General features: G+C 22.8%; 1 protein-coding gene across 2 annotated transcripts in view; it reads right to left on the bottom strand.

The window, feature by feature from the left end:
* Window positions 1-12,790, bottom strand: part of LOC117180108 (probable ATP-dependent RNA helicase CG8611) — a 130,180-nt gene that overhangs the window by 102,062 nt on the left and 15,328 nt on the right. For both annotated transcript variants that reach the window (XM_033372434.1, XM_033372435.1), the window contains exons 5-6: window positions 7,352-7,910; window positions 293-523 (exon numbers count right to left, since the gene is read on the bottom strand). In XM_033372434.1, the coding sequence (XP_033228325.1) occupies window positions 293-523; window positions 7,352-7,910 (790 nt within the window). The remainder of the gene's footprint in view (window positions 1-292; window positions 524-7,351; window positions 7,911-12,790) is intronic.

Here is a 12,790-nt window from a genome sequence, read left to right as displayed (position 1 = left end):
GTTGAGGAGGGGGCAGTAATGAGTGGAGAGAAGGCAGTAATGCGTAAGTAAGGGGTAATAATGAATGAGGAGGGGGGATGAGTATGGCAGGAAAGTATGGAGTAAAAAGTGGAAAGAGGAGATAATACAAGATCCGGCAGTTAAAGGTCGAGATTTGAACAACATAACGTCCTTATAAGCCATAAAATATTTTTTTGTAGACGTATGATGCCTACTCTAACTAATTGTTAAAAATAATAATATCGAGTCTAAAAATTGCGATAATTTTAATTAATATTTTTGATTTACTTACCGTGCAGAGTAGAACGCCACTCTTCGCCAGTCTGAAAGTCTTGAAAACGTCCGTTCTTTCTTTTTGAGACATGCTTCCATGAAGTTTAAAAAATTCAACATCCACGAGTGGATCAGAATCTTCATCTTCTTCGTCTTCCGGTTTGGATAAAACATTTGATAAAATATCTGTGTGGTAGTCTATCATGTCTTGCGTTGCCATAAAAACTAATATTTTGTGCTGCCCGGCACTCTAAACAAAAATATTAAAAATATAAAATATATATTATTTTACAATAATTTTTAATACAAATTCAAGATGGCCTTCTTAATTGAAGAAAACAATTCTTGGTCATTAATTCGCTAACAAAAATTTGTTACGCTCATAGAAATTAAAAAATTCAAACTCTCAACATTGATAATTTTTTTAATTTGAAGTAATCAAAGCTGAACTGCGAATTAGAGTTCTTAAACCTTTGGTGATTTTATACATTTAAAATTGAAGAATTTAGGCGCTCAATAATTTACACGTTTCATATGAAAGCATTTTAGATTACAAATTTTAAAACAAAAATTTTTAACAAACAATTTTTCAATTAAATACCGCTAAAATCTAAAATCTAAACTGAAGAATGAATCAATAAATTTGTAAATGTTTCAAATTATTTCATTGGAAGCAATTTAAATTAAAAACGCTTAAAATTTAACGATTAAAATGTTCTTAAATGAATAGATTAATTATTTTTATTTTATGTCGTCTGAAATTAATAATTGCTCAATTTAGGCTTCAAAATTCAAGAATTTGGTATAAAATTAATGATTTGGTAGAAAATTTAATTGTTTTTTTAGAAAATTATTTTTTTTTTTAGTTAAAAAATAATTCTCCTCAATGTAAGTTTAACTACTTCATTTCTGAAAAACATTCACAGCAAACATTATTTTTAAAAATGTAGAGTAGCAACAAATCCATTGTCCAAACTACTTAGTAAAAAATTAATCCTCTTGATTCGAAATTCACATATTTGGTTACAAATTGATGTATATTGTAGAAAATTTCTCTTTTTAGGTCGAAAATTAATTTCCTTGGTTAAAAGTTATACTTATTTCTTAACAGTTGAGCTTTGTTTTTGAAGATTTATATTTTTAGTTACAAATTCTTTTTTCTTTGTTTGAAATTAATTTTTTTAAATAAAAATTTTAATATTTTGTTGAAAATTAAACTGACTGGTTTTATTTCAAATTATAATTTAAATATATTTTAGCTATTAAACAAAATATATTAAAAATTTTCTTTTAAATATAATAATTTTTTTTTAAATTTATATTCTTAGTTGAAAACTTATTTTTTTCATCATCTTAAAAAATTAATTTTTTTTACTGAAAATTGATTTATTTTGTTAAAAATTCAACTCATTGGTTGAAAATTAACTTTTTTTATTGAAAATTTAAATTTTAGGATGGAAAATTAAACCGTTTTGTCGAAAATCTAAGTTTTTAGTTCGAAAATTCAACAGTTTGGAAAAAAATTAAATTATTTGGTACAGAATTAAAATACTAAAAAGAAAACGGTGTTTTTTTTTATTTAAAAATTAATTCTCTTTGATAAAAATCTTACAAAAATGTTCAAACTATTTAGTTAAAAATTTATCAAATTCGTTAAAAATCCGTATTTATTTTAGTAGAAAATTCAATTATTTGGTTGAAAACGTATACATTTAATTGAAAATTCGTCTGGTTTGTTAAAAAATTAATCATTTTGGTTAACAATGGACCTATTATAATACAAAATTCATGTATTTTGTTGAAAATTAATCTTTTCCATAAGAAAAATAAAGTTTTTGGTTAAAATTTATACCACTTATTTCAAAATAAATATATTTCATTGAAAATTCGTCTTTGCTAGTAGAAATTATTCTTTTCGTCTGAAAATTTTAGTGCTCAATTAAAAATGTACATATTTTTTCAAAATTTGCCTTTTCTAGTCAACAATTCATCTTTTTCGTTAAAAATTCTACTACTTGCTTAAAAATGGATGTAATTTATTGAAAATTCTTCTCTTCTGGTAAAAAATTACTCTTTTTGGTTAAAAAATTAAATTTTTTAATATAAAATTTATGTATTTTATTGAAAATTCATCTTTTATATTCGAAAATTCAATTCTTTTGTTAAAAATGTATGCGTTTGATGGAAAATTCGTCTTTTATGGTAGAAAATTAATCTTTCTGGTTCATAATTGAAAATTCATTTTTGTTTTGGTTGAGAATTCCTCTTTTTGGTTGAAAATTCAACAATTTGGGTAAAAATGTATGTATTTTGTTGAAAATGCGTCTTTTTTTTTTGGAAGATTAGTCTTACTTTTAAAAAATTTATTATTTCGTAAAAAATTTATTTATTTCATTCAAAATTCGTCTTTCCAGATAAAAAATTAATCTGTTCGGTTAAAAATTGATTTAGTTTAGTATAAAATTCATATATTTTGTTAAAAATTCGTCTTTTTTAGTAAAATTTAAACTTTTTGGTTGAAAATTATATTATTGGGTTAAAAATTTATATATTTTATTGAAAATTCTTCTTTTGCATCAAAAAATTAATCTTTTTGGTTACACATTCTACCACATGGTTGAAAATAAATTTATTTAATCGAAAATTCGTCTTTTCTGGTTGAAAATAATTCCTTTTGGTTCAAAATTGATCTATTTTAGAATAAAAATTCATGTGTTTTGTTGAAAATTCGACTTTTCTAGTAGAAAATTAATCTTCTTGGTTTAAAATTCAACTATTTGGTTAAATATTTATTATACTCTTTGAAAATTCATCTTTTCTATTAGAAAATTAATCTTTTTGTTTGAAAACTTTACTATTTGGTTAAAAAAATATGTATTTTTTGTAAATTTATCTTTTCTATTAGAAAATTAATCTTCTTGTTTAGAAATTTATTATTTCGTTAAAATGTATATATTTTAATAAAAATTCGTCTTTTCCGATAAAAAAAAGTCGTCTTTTTGGTTAAAATTGATCTTTTTCGTTTAAAAATGTAGTATTTCGTTAAAAATGTATGAATTCTATCGAAAATTCGTGTTTTCCGATAAAGAAGTAGTCTTTTTGTTTAAAAATTCATCTATTTTAGTATAAAATTCATGTATTTTGTTGAAAATTCATCTTTTTAATTAAAAAATTCTTATTTAAAAATTTATTCTTTCGCTGAAAATATAAATATTTGATTGAAAATTAGTCTTTTCCGATAAAAAAGTAATCTTTTTGGTTCAAAATTGATCTATTTTAGTATAAAATTCATGTATTTTATTGAAAATTCTTCTTTTCAATAAGAAAATTAATTTTTTTTAGAAAATTTTATCATTTTGTTGAAAATATAAATTCTACCACTAAGTTTAAAATAAATGTATTTAATTGAAAATTCGTTTTTTCTGCTTAAAAATAATTCTTTTTGGTTCAAAATTGATCTATTTCAGAATACAAATTCATGTGTTTTCTTGAAAATGCATCTTTTTTTGTAGAAAATTAGTCTTATATTTAAAAAATTTATTATTTCGTTAAAATAGTTAAATTTAAAATAGTCTTTTGAAAAGTCCTCTTTTCCGATTAAAAAAATTCATCTTTTTGGTTAAAAATTGATCTATTCTATCTATTTTATAGCATAAAATTCATGTATTTTTTTGAAAATTCGTCTTTTCAATTAGGAAATTAATTTTTTTGGTGAAAAATTTTACTATTTGGTTGATGTAAATATAATTTTCATAATATATAATTTTAGAAAATAATATGAAAAATTCGAGTACTTTTAAAAGATGTTTAGAACTTTTAGAAGTTGGGAAAAAATCAAAAAATATTTTATAAATTTTCGTAAATGTTGCCGAGTTTTCAAATATTTGTAATCTATTTAAAAAGTTTTAAATGCTTGAAAATATTTTTAGCTGACTCGAATTTTTCTCAAAATTTTCAAATATAATTCCAAACTTTTAAAAATTACCTTTCAATTTTCTAAATTTTCCCAGCAATTTTAAGAAACTTTGATTACTCTCTTGAAAATTTCCAAATTGTTTTAAATTCTACTAAATATTTCTTGAATCTACCCGATTTTTTTCGTTTTTATTCTGTAATCTTGCCAAATTGAAACATACTTTAAAATTTTTTTCGAAATTTTAGGAAATTGTTTGTTATGTTTAAAAACCTTTTTTCAATTTTCTCTTAAAATTCATTTATAAACAAAAAATTATTAAAAATTTTCACACAAATATAAGAAAAATCCTTTTTTTTTAATCTTTTCATGCCTTGTGAGCCTTCTAATTTCTAAAAATTATTCAAATTTTTCCTGCATTTTTTATTTATCCTCCTAAATAAAAAAATTTTCATTAAAAAAATCTTCTGAAACCTTTTTAAATAATTTCTTAAAATTAATTATTCGAAATAAAAAATTATTTTAATTTTTCCTAGGAACCTGAAAAAATGTCTTTCATTTTCATGAAACTACCAAATTCTTTAAAAATCTTTAAAATTTTTAATTATTTTTTAATCGTTTTAAAACACCTAGATAAAATTCAGTTTACCTAAAAAAATTTTAAATCTTAAAAAATTGTTTTAAAAAAAGGTCTGAAAGTCTTCCATATACAATTTTGGAAAAAATAAATGTATTTATTTTTTTGAAAATTCGTCTTTTCCGTTAAAAAATTAAACTTTTTGATTACAAATTAATCTATTTTAGTATAAAATTCATGTACTTTGTTGAAAATTCGTCTTTTCGTTTAGGAAATTAATTTTGTTGTTAGAAAATATTACTATTTAGTTAGTATTATATATATTTTTTTGTAAATTCGTATTTTCTGGTAGAAAATTAATCTTCTTGGTTTGAAATTCAACTATTTTGTTAAAAATATATTTTTTTTAGTTAGGAATTCTTTTTTTTTTTTTGTTTGAAAATGCATTTTTTTCGTAGAAAATTAGTTTTCATGTCTAAAAAATTATTATTCCGTTAAAAATGTATGTACTTTATTGCAAATTCGTCTTTTTTAGCAAAAGTTTAAACTTTTTGGTTAAAAATTATATTATTGGGCTAAAATTTTATATAGTTTATTGAAAATTCTTCTTTTCCATTAAAAAACTAATCTTTTTGGTTGCGAATTCTACCACTTGTTTGAAAATAAATGTATTTAATTGAAAATTTCGTCTTTTCTCGTTAAAAATAATTCTTTTTGGTTCAAAATTGTTCTATTTTAGAATAAAAATTCATGTGTTTTTTTTTAAATTCGTCTTTTCTATTACAAACTTTATATCGTTGTTTTAAAATTATACTATTTGGGCAAAATATATATTTTTTGTTTCAAATTTGTCTCTTCTAGTAGAAAATTAATTTTCTTGGATTAAAATTCAATTCTTTCGTTAAAAATTTATGTTTTTGGTTAAGAATTCTTTTTTTTTTTTTGTTGAAAATTCAACAATCTTAGTAAAAATGTATGTATTTGGTTAAAAATGCGTCTTTTTCCGTAGAAAATTAATCTTCTTGTGTAAAAACTTATTATTTCGTTAAAAATGTATGTATTTTATTGAAAATTAATTTTTTTATTAAAAATCGTACTATTTGGTTTTAAAAAATATGTATTTTTTGTAAATTCTTCTTTTCTACTAGAAAATTAATCTTCTTAGTTTAAAATTCAAATATTTGCTTAAAAATGTATGTTTTTCGTTAAAAATTGTATGGAAAAAAAATTGAAAATGTATGCATTTTGTTGAAAGTTCGTTGTTTTTAGTAGAAATTTAAACTTTTTAGTTGAAAATTATATTACTGGGTTAAAAATGTATGTACTTTATTAAAAATTCATCTTTTTTATTAAAAAATTAATCTTTTTGTTTGAAAAATTTATGTTTTTGGTTAAAAATAAATCTATTTTAGTATAAAATTCATGTATTTTGTTGAAGATTCGTTTTTTCAATTAGGAAGTTAATTTTTTTAATTAAAAATTGTACTATTTGGTTAAAAAAATATGTATTTTTTGTAAATTCGTCTTTTTTAGTAAACAATAAATCTTCTTGGTTTAAAATTCAAATACTTGCTTAAAAGTGTATGTTTTTCGTTAAAAATTGTATGGAAAAAAAATGGAAAATGTATGTATTTTGTTGAAAGTTCGTTGTTTTTAGTAGAAATTTAAACTTTTTGGTTGAAAATTATATTATTGGGTTAAAAATGTATGTACTTTATTAAAAATTCATCTTTTTTATTAAAAAATTAATCTTTTTGTTTGAAAAATTTACTATTTGGTTAAAAATGAATTTTTTTGGTTGAGAATTCTTCTTTATGGTTAAAAATTCAACAAATTGAGGAAAAATGTATATATTTTGTTAAAACTGCGTCTTTTTTCGTAGAAAATTAATCTTCTTGTTTAGAAATTTATTGTTTCGTTAAAAATGTATGTATTTTATTGAAAATTAGTTTTTTTCGATAAAAAATTAATCTTTTTGGTTAAAAATTAATCTATTTTAGTATTTAATTCATGTATTTTCTTGAAAAATCGTCTTTTTAGTTTGGGAATTAATTTTTTTGTTAGAAAATTTTGCTAACTAGTTAAAAATATATGTATTTTTTGTAAATTCGTCTTTTCTAGTAAAAAATTAATCTTCTTTATTTGAAATTCAACTATTTGGTTTAAAATGTATGTTTTTTGTTGAAAATTGTATGTAAAAAAATTGAAATGTATGTTTAAAAACTTTACTTTACTATTTCGTTGAAAAATATGTATTTTTTCGAAACTATGTCTCCTCTAGTAAAAAATTAATCTTCATGTTTTCAAATTGAACTATTAAATTCAAAATGAATGTACTTTTAAATTTAAAATGTAACTCTTCGTTGTGAAATTCATACATTTTTATCGAAAATTCAATTATTCACTAAGAAGATCCTTCCTTTTTGTTCAATCAATCCATTTTTTAGTTAAAATAAAATAATCGTCACAATTAAAATACCAACTATTACGCTAAATAAAATCATAAATGGTTTAAGATTCGAGAAAAAAAATTTACCTATTGTATGCCGCCAACCTGAAATTTAAATAAATTATAAAAAATAATTTACCTGACATTTTCCAGCGATATAAGCGCTCAAAGTTACCATCCTCAATTTCGGCGGAGTTACAATGTAACTCTGAGTTACACTTTGAGGAACGATTAAATCTTCGTTAATATCGCTCGTATGATCGCCGAAAATTTCCAAATTTTCCTTAGCCGCGTCGACAAAAATGGGATTATTCATAGTCAGACCAGCCAGTTTTTCTACTGCTTGTGTCAAAGTAGCAGAAAGCAAAATTGTCTGTCTCGTTTGATTTGAATCACTCAAAAAAATTTTAGAATTTTCTCCCTCTTCCTTCACCTCTCGATTTTTTTTCCCTATTTCAATGGCTTTTTTCTTTTTAATGGGAAAATCTTCCCCATCAGAATTTTCATCTGAACTGGAATGGTACTTTCTTTTGAGAGAAACATTTTCAATTTCACTTTCAGAATCCGACTTTTCAGTTTCCTCTTCGGGATTTGATTCGTCAGTGATTTTTTTTTTCACATTTTTACGAAGCATTCCTATGGCATCGTAACCTGTTTCTTTCGGATCTGACGATGAAATTTTTAAAGCTGTGACTATTCTAAAATATAATGATAAAAATTGCAAGATGCCCTTTGTATAAATTAATATTACTTGCCTCTTAAACAGGGTGTTTACACGATGTTTGAATTTAAATTCCCGCTTTTATCCCAGCCAATTTTCAATTTTGTCGAGTAAATTTTTTAACATTTTGGAAAATAATCGAGATTTTGAGTTTAAGCGAGGAATTTTTCGAAAGAATTAAAATTGGTGGAAAAGTTCAGTTTCAAAAAGTATTAAAATTTTTAGTACGAACGGAGAATTTTCGAAAAAAAATTATTCTGAATTGAAACACTGCATTTTTCAAAAGAATTAAAATTTTGACTTCGAATGGGCAATTTTCAAACCGTATTATAGTCCTGAGTCATACCTGGATAAAAAAAAAATATAAAAAATTTTTTCAAGCAATTATTTTTAATTCTGAATTGTGTCTTAAAATACATGGAAAATTTAAAAAGAAATGTAATTCCCAGACCAGGAAAAGAAAAAGTTAACCAGGATTTTTTTAGCTTCCTTCTTTTAAATCAAAATAAAAATTATTTTCCAAAACTCTCTTTTTATGTTAAATTTGTTTAGATCCAAGTTGGAGAATAATTTTGCACGGAAATTTCTAAAAATTCCCAGTTTCAAGTCAGAATTATATTTATCTACCACATTTTTCTATTGTGATTCTGAAATATAATAACTCACTTTTTATGGAATTTCAAAAAAGGGCTGTTTCAAATTCTGACAAATTCTTATGAGTAAAAAAAAAAAGAATTTTTAAATTTTTTAAAATTTCGATTTGGAGCAAGGATTTTTTTTTTATAAAATCAATTTTTATAAAACATAATTAAAATTTTTTTCGAAAATTTCCCATTCAATTAAAAAAATTAACTGTTCCAAAAAAAAAATTATAATTATGCACGGGCATGTATTTTTTTTATATCCGATTCCTCATCCAAACTCAGAATTATATATTTTCTTATTGTATTTGAATCACATTTTTTTGATGAAAAAATTCTAATTCGGGATAAAAAATTGTCAAAATTCTGACCTGGAATAAGGATTTTTTAAAAATAAAATTGTTTTTTATAAATCATGATTAAAAAGCTTTTCAAAAATTTCCCATCCAATTAAAAAAATTACCTGTTCCAAGACAAGATTAGAATTCTTCACAGGAATATATTTTTTTTTATATATATATTTCATTTTCGATTCCTCATCCAAACTTAGAATTATAGTTTTTTTTTAGAAAATTCATATTTAGAAAAAAACATTTTTATTAAAAAAAAATTTAATTAGGAACAAGAAATTGTCAAAATCTGATCAATTCTGATTTGGAACATGATAAATTTTGATTGGGAACAGAGGGATTTTTTGTTATGAAATCTTTCTTTCTAAATCATAATAAAACTTATTTTTGAAAATTTTCCCTCCAATGTTAAAAATAACCTGTTACAAGACAAAATTATAATTCTTTACAGGAATTAATTTTCTTTTAATGAAAAAATTCTAATTCCGTATGCAAAATTTTTGAAAAACTGATAAACTCTGATTTTGAACTAGGAATTTTTTTATAAAAACACTTTTAATAAATTATAATTAAAATTATTTTAGAAGATTTTCCATCCGTTTAAAAAAATTACCTGTTCCAAGACTAAATTATAATTCTTCACAGAAATGTATTTTTTTATTCTGATTTGGAACTAGGATTTTTTTTATAAAAACACTTTTAATAAATCATAATGAAAATTATTTATGAAAATTGCCCATCCAATTAAAAAATGGCCTGTTTCAAAAGAAAATTATAATTATTTAGGGAAATATATTTTTTTATATTTAATTTTCAATTCTCCGAGAAAACCCAGAATTCTTTTAGAAAAATTGTGTTGAATTTTTTTTTAATTCTGATTTGGAGCAAGGATTTTTCTATAAAATCTCTTTTTAAAAATCAGAATTGAAATTATTTTCGAACCATTACTGTCCCATGTCAAAAATTACCTGTTTCAAGACATAATTATAATTCTTTTTCGCAATGTTTTTTTATATCAATGTTTAAGTATATTTAAGTAATATTTTTCATTCAAAATCAAAATAAATAAATTTTTAACAAAAAAAATAGAATTTTCAACTAAAAGAAGGTGAACTTGCAACAATGTAGTTGAATTTTGGAAAAAAAATTTCTACCAAAAATTAAATAATTAAATTTTTCTTTTAAAAAATCACTTTAAAAAAATCTCAACGAAAGTGGTGAATTTTTAACCAAAAAGATGAATTTTGGAAAAAAATAGTTTCATTTACAACCACAAAAGTAGAATTAACAATATGATAAATTTTTTTTAGCAGAAACGTCAATATTTATAGAAAATAAATGAATGTTTAACGTAAAAATTTAATTTTCAACTAAAAAAGGCAAATTTTCTACAATTTAGTTTATTTTAAAACTAAAAAATATCAGTTTTCTACCAAAAATGTAACAATCTAATTTTTGGTTAAAAAATAAATATTTCATCAACAAAATTTCAACCAGGGTTATGAATTTTCAACCAAAATTATTATTCTTCAACTGGAATAGATACATTTTTAACTAAAATGATGAATATTTTACAGAAATGCTTGAATTTTCAACTAAAAAAAAAAATTTCCATGAAATAGTCAAAGTTTGATCTAAAAAAAATGTTTTTTTTTTAGATCAAACTTTGACTATTTCATGGAAATTGTCAAAATCTAATAAATTCTGATTGGGAACAGAGAGATTTTTTGTTATGAAATTTTTCTTTCTAAATTATAATAAAAATTATTTTTGAAAAATTTCCATCCAATGTTAAAAATTACCTGTTACAAGACAAAATTATAATACTTTGCAGGAATTAATTTTTGTTTTAATGAAAAAATTCTAATTCCGGATAAAAAAATTTTGAAAACCTGATAAATTCTGAACTAGGATTTTTTAAATAAAAACACTTTTAATAAATTATAATTAATAATAATAAATTTCCATGAAATAGTCAAAGTTTGATCTAAAAAAAAAACAGTTTTCAACCAAAAATGGAATAGTCAAATTTCTAGTTAAAAAACTTGTTTGTATACAAAAAAGGCGAATTTTCAGCCATAATGAATTTAAAACACAAAATATTAATTTTTAAACAAGAGATTAATTTTCAGATGAAAAGATTAATTTTTTACCAAAAACGTCAATTTCTCAACTAAAATGTTTAACATTTAACCAGAATATTTGAATTTTTAACCAAAAAGATTAATTTTCAAACAATAAGATTTATTTTCTACCAGGAAGACGATTTTTCAACAAAGTTTTCTACTGAAAAATATCATTTTTCAACTAAAAATTGAATAAATAAATTTTTAGTTAAGGAAACTTATGTCCAGTCAGAAAGATAAATTTTTGACTAAAATTATAGAATATTCAACTGCAAAATTACATTTTCAGTTTAAAAAATGAACTTAAAAAAATGCAAGGATTTCAATTTTTAATTCAAAACAGTTGAACTTTCAACCAAGAAAGATGTTTTATTCGAGCGAAAGAAAATGTTTCGAACATATTGATGAATTTTGAACTAAAAAGGTAAACGAAGATTAATTTTCCACCAAAAAGTACGAATTTTCAACAAAATACATTAATTCCCAACCAGATACTTAAAATTTCAACTAAAAACGATCCATTTTTAACCAAATAAATAAAAATAAAAAATATAAAAAATTTAATAAATAACAAATTAAATTAATTGATTAATTAAATAAAATTTTTAATAATTCATCAATAAAATATTTTTACTTCATAGTCCATGGTCTTCATTATTATTATTTTTCATATTAAATTTAATAAATAAATTTATTAATATATAATTTTTATTTAAAAAATTAATTTTAAACCAAAAAACGAATTTTCAACAAAATAGTTAAATAAAGTAATACAAAGCTACTTTTTCAAATAAAGGACCAGTGTTAACAAATATTATATTACAATTAAACAAAAAATTAAGCTCGCGCTCGAAAAAATTCCCTGATTAAAAAAAAATTCCCTGACATTTCCAGGTTTTTCCAAGTATACAAAAATTCCTTGACCTTTCCTGTGCAGGAATTTCTGCGAAGGAACGACAATTTCCTGCAATAAATGCAATAAAACCGACAACAGAATCTGTTAATGATCAAGTATAGCTTGCTGTACAGGTTTTTTTGCAAAGTGAATTCAGACAAAGGTTCCTGCACAATTTCCTTCGACAAAATCATATACAGAAACCTGTGCAGGATCAAGATAGCCTGTACAGGTTCGTGTGCGGAATCACATCTAGAAACGTGTCCAGGATCCTCCGAGGTTCCTGCACAGAAATTTTCAGCTAGACCTCTATAAAAAAATTCCCTGAAATTTTCAGGTTTTTCCAAGTATATAAAAATTCCTTGACCATTTCTGTGCAGGAATTTTTGCGAAGGAAGCACTGCAAGTTCCTGCAATGAATGCAATAAAACCGACAACGGAATATTTTAATGATCAAGTATAGCTTGCTGTACAGGTTTTTTTGCAAAGTGAATTCAGACAAAGGTTCCTGCACAATTTCCTTCGACAAAATCCTGTACAGAAACCTGTACAGGATCAAGATTACTTGTACAGGTTCGTGTGCGGAATCACATCCAGAAACGCGTGCAGGATTCACTGAGGTTCCTGCGCAGCAATTTTCAGCTAGACCTCTATAAAAAAAAAATTCCTGAAATTTTCAGGTTTTTCCAAGTATATAAAAATACGTTGACCATTCCTGTGCAGGAATTTTTGCGAAGGATCTCCTACAAGTTCCTGCAATGAATGGAATAAAACCGACAACGGAATCTTTTAATGATCAAGTATAGCTTGCTGTACAGGTTTTTTTGCAAAGTGAATTCAGAAAA

Source organism: Belonocnema kinseyi, chromosome 9 (assembly GCF_010883055.1).
Source record: "Belonocnema kinseyi isolate 2016_QV_RU_SX_M_011 chromosome 9, B_treatae_v1, whole genome shotgun sequence".
Lineage (NCBI taxonomy): Eukaryota > Metazoa > Arthropoda > Insecta > Hymenoptera > Cynipidae > Belonocnema > Belonocnema kinseyi.
Note: the sequence above shows the minus strand (reverse complement) of the source record. Positions and strands in the feature narration are given on the sequence as shown.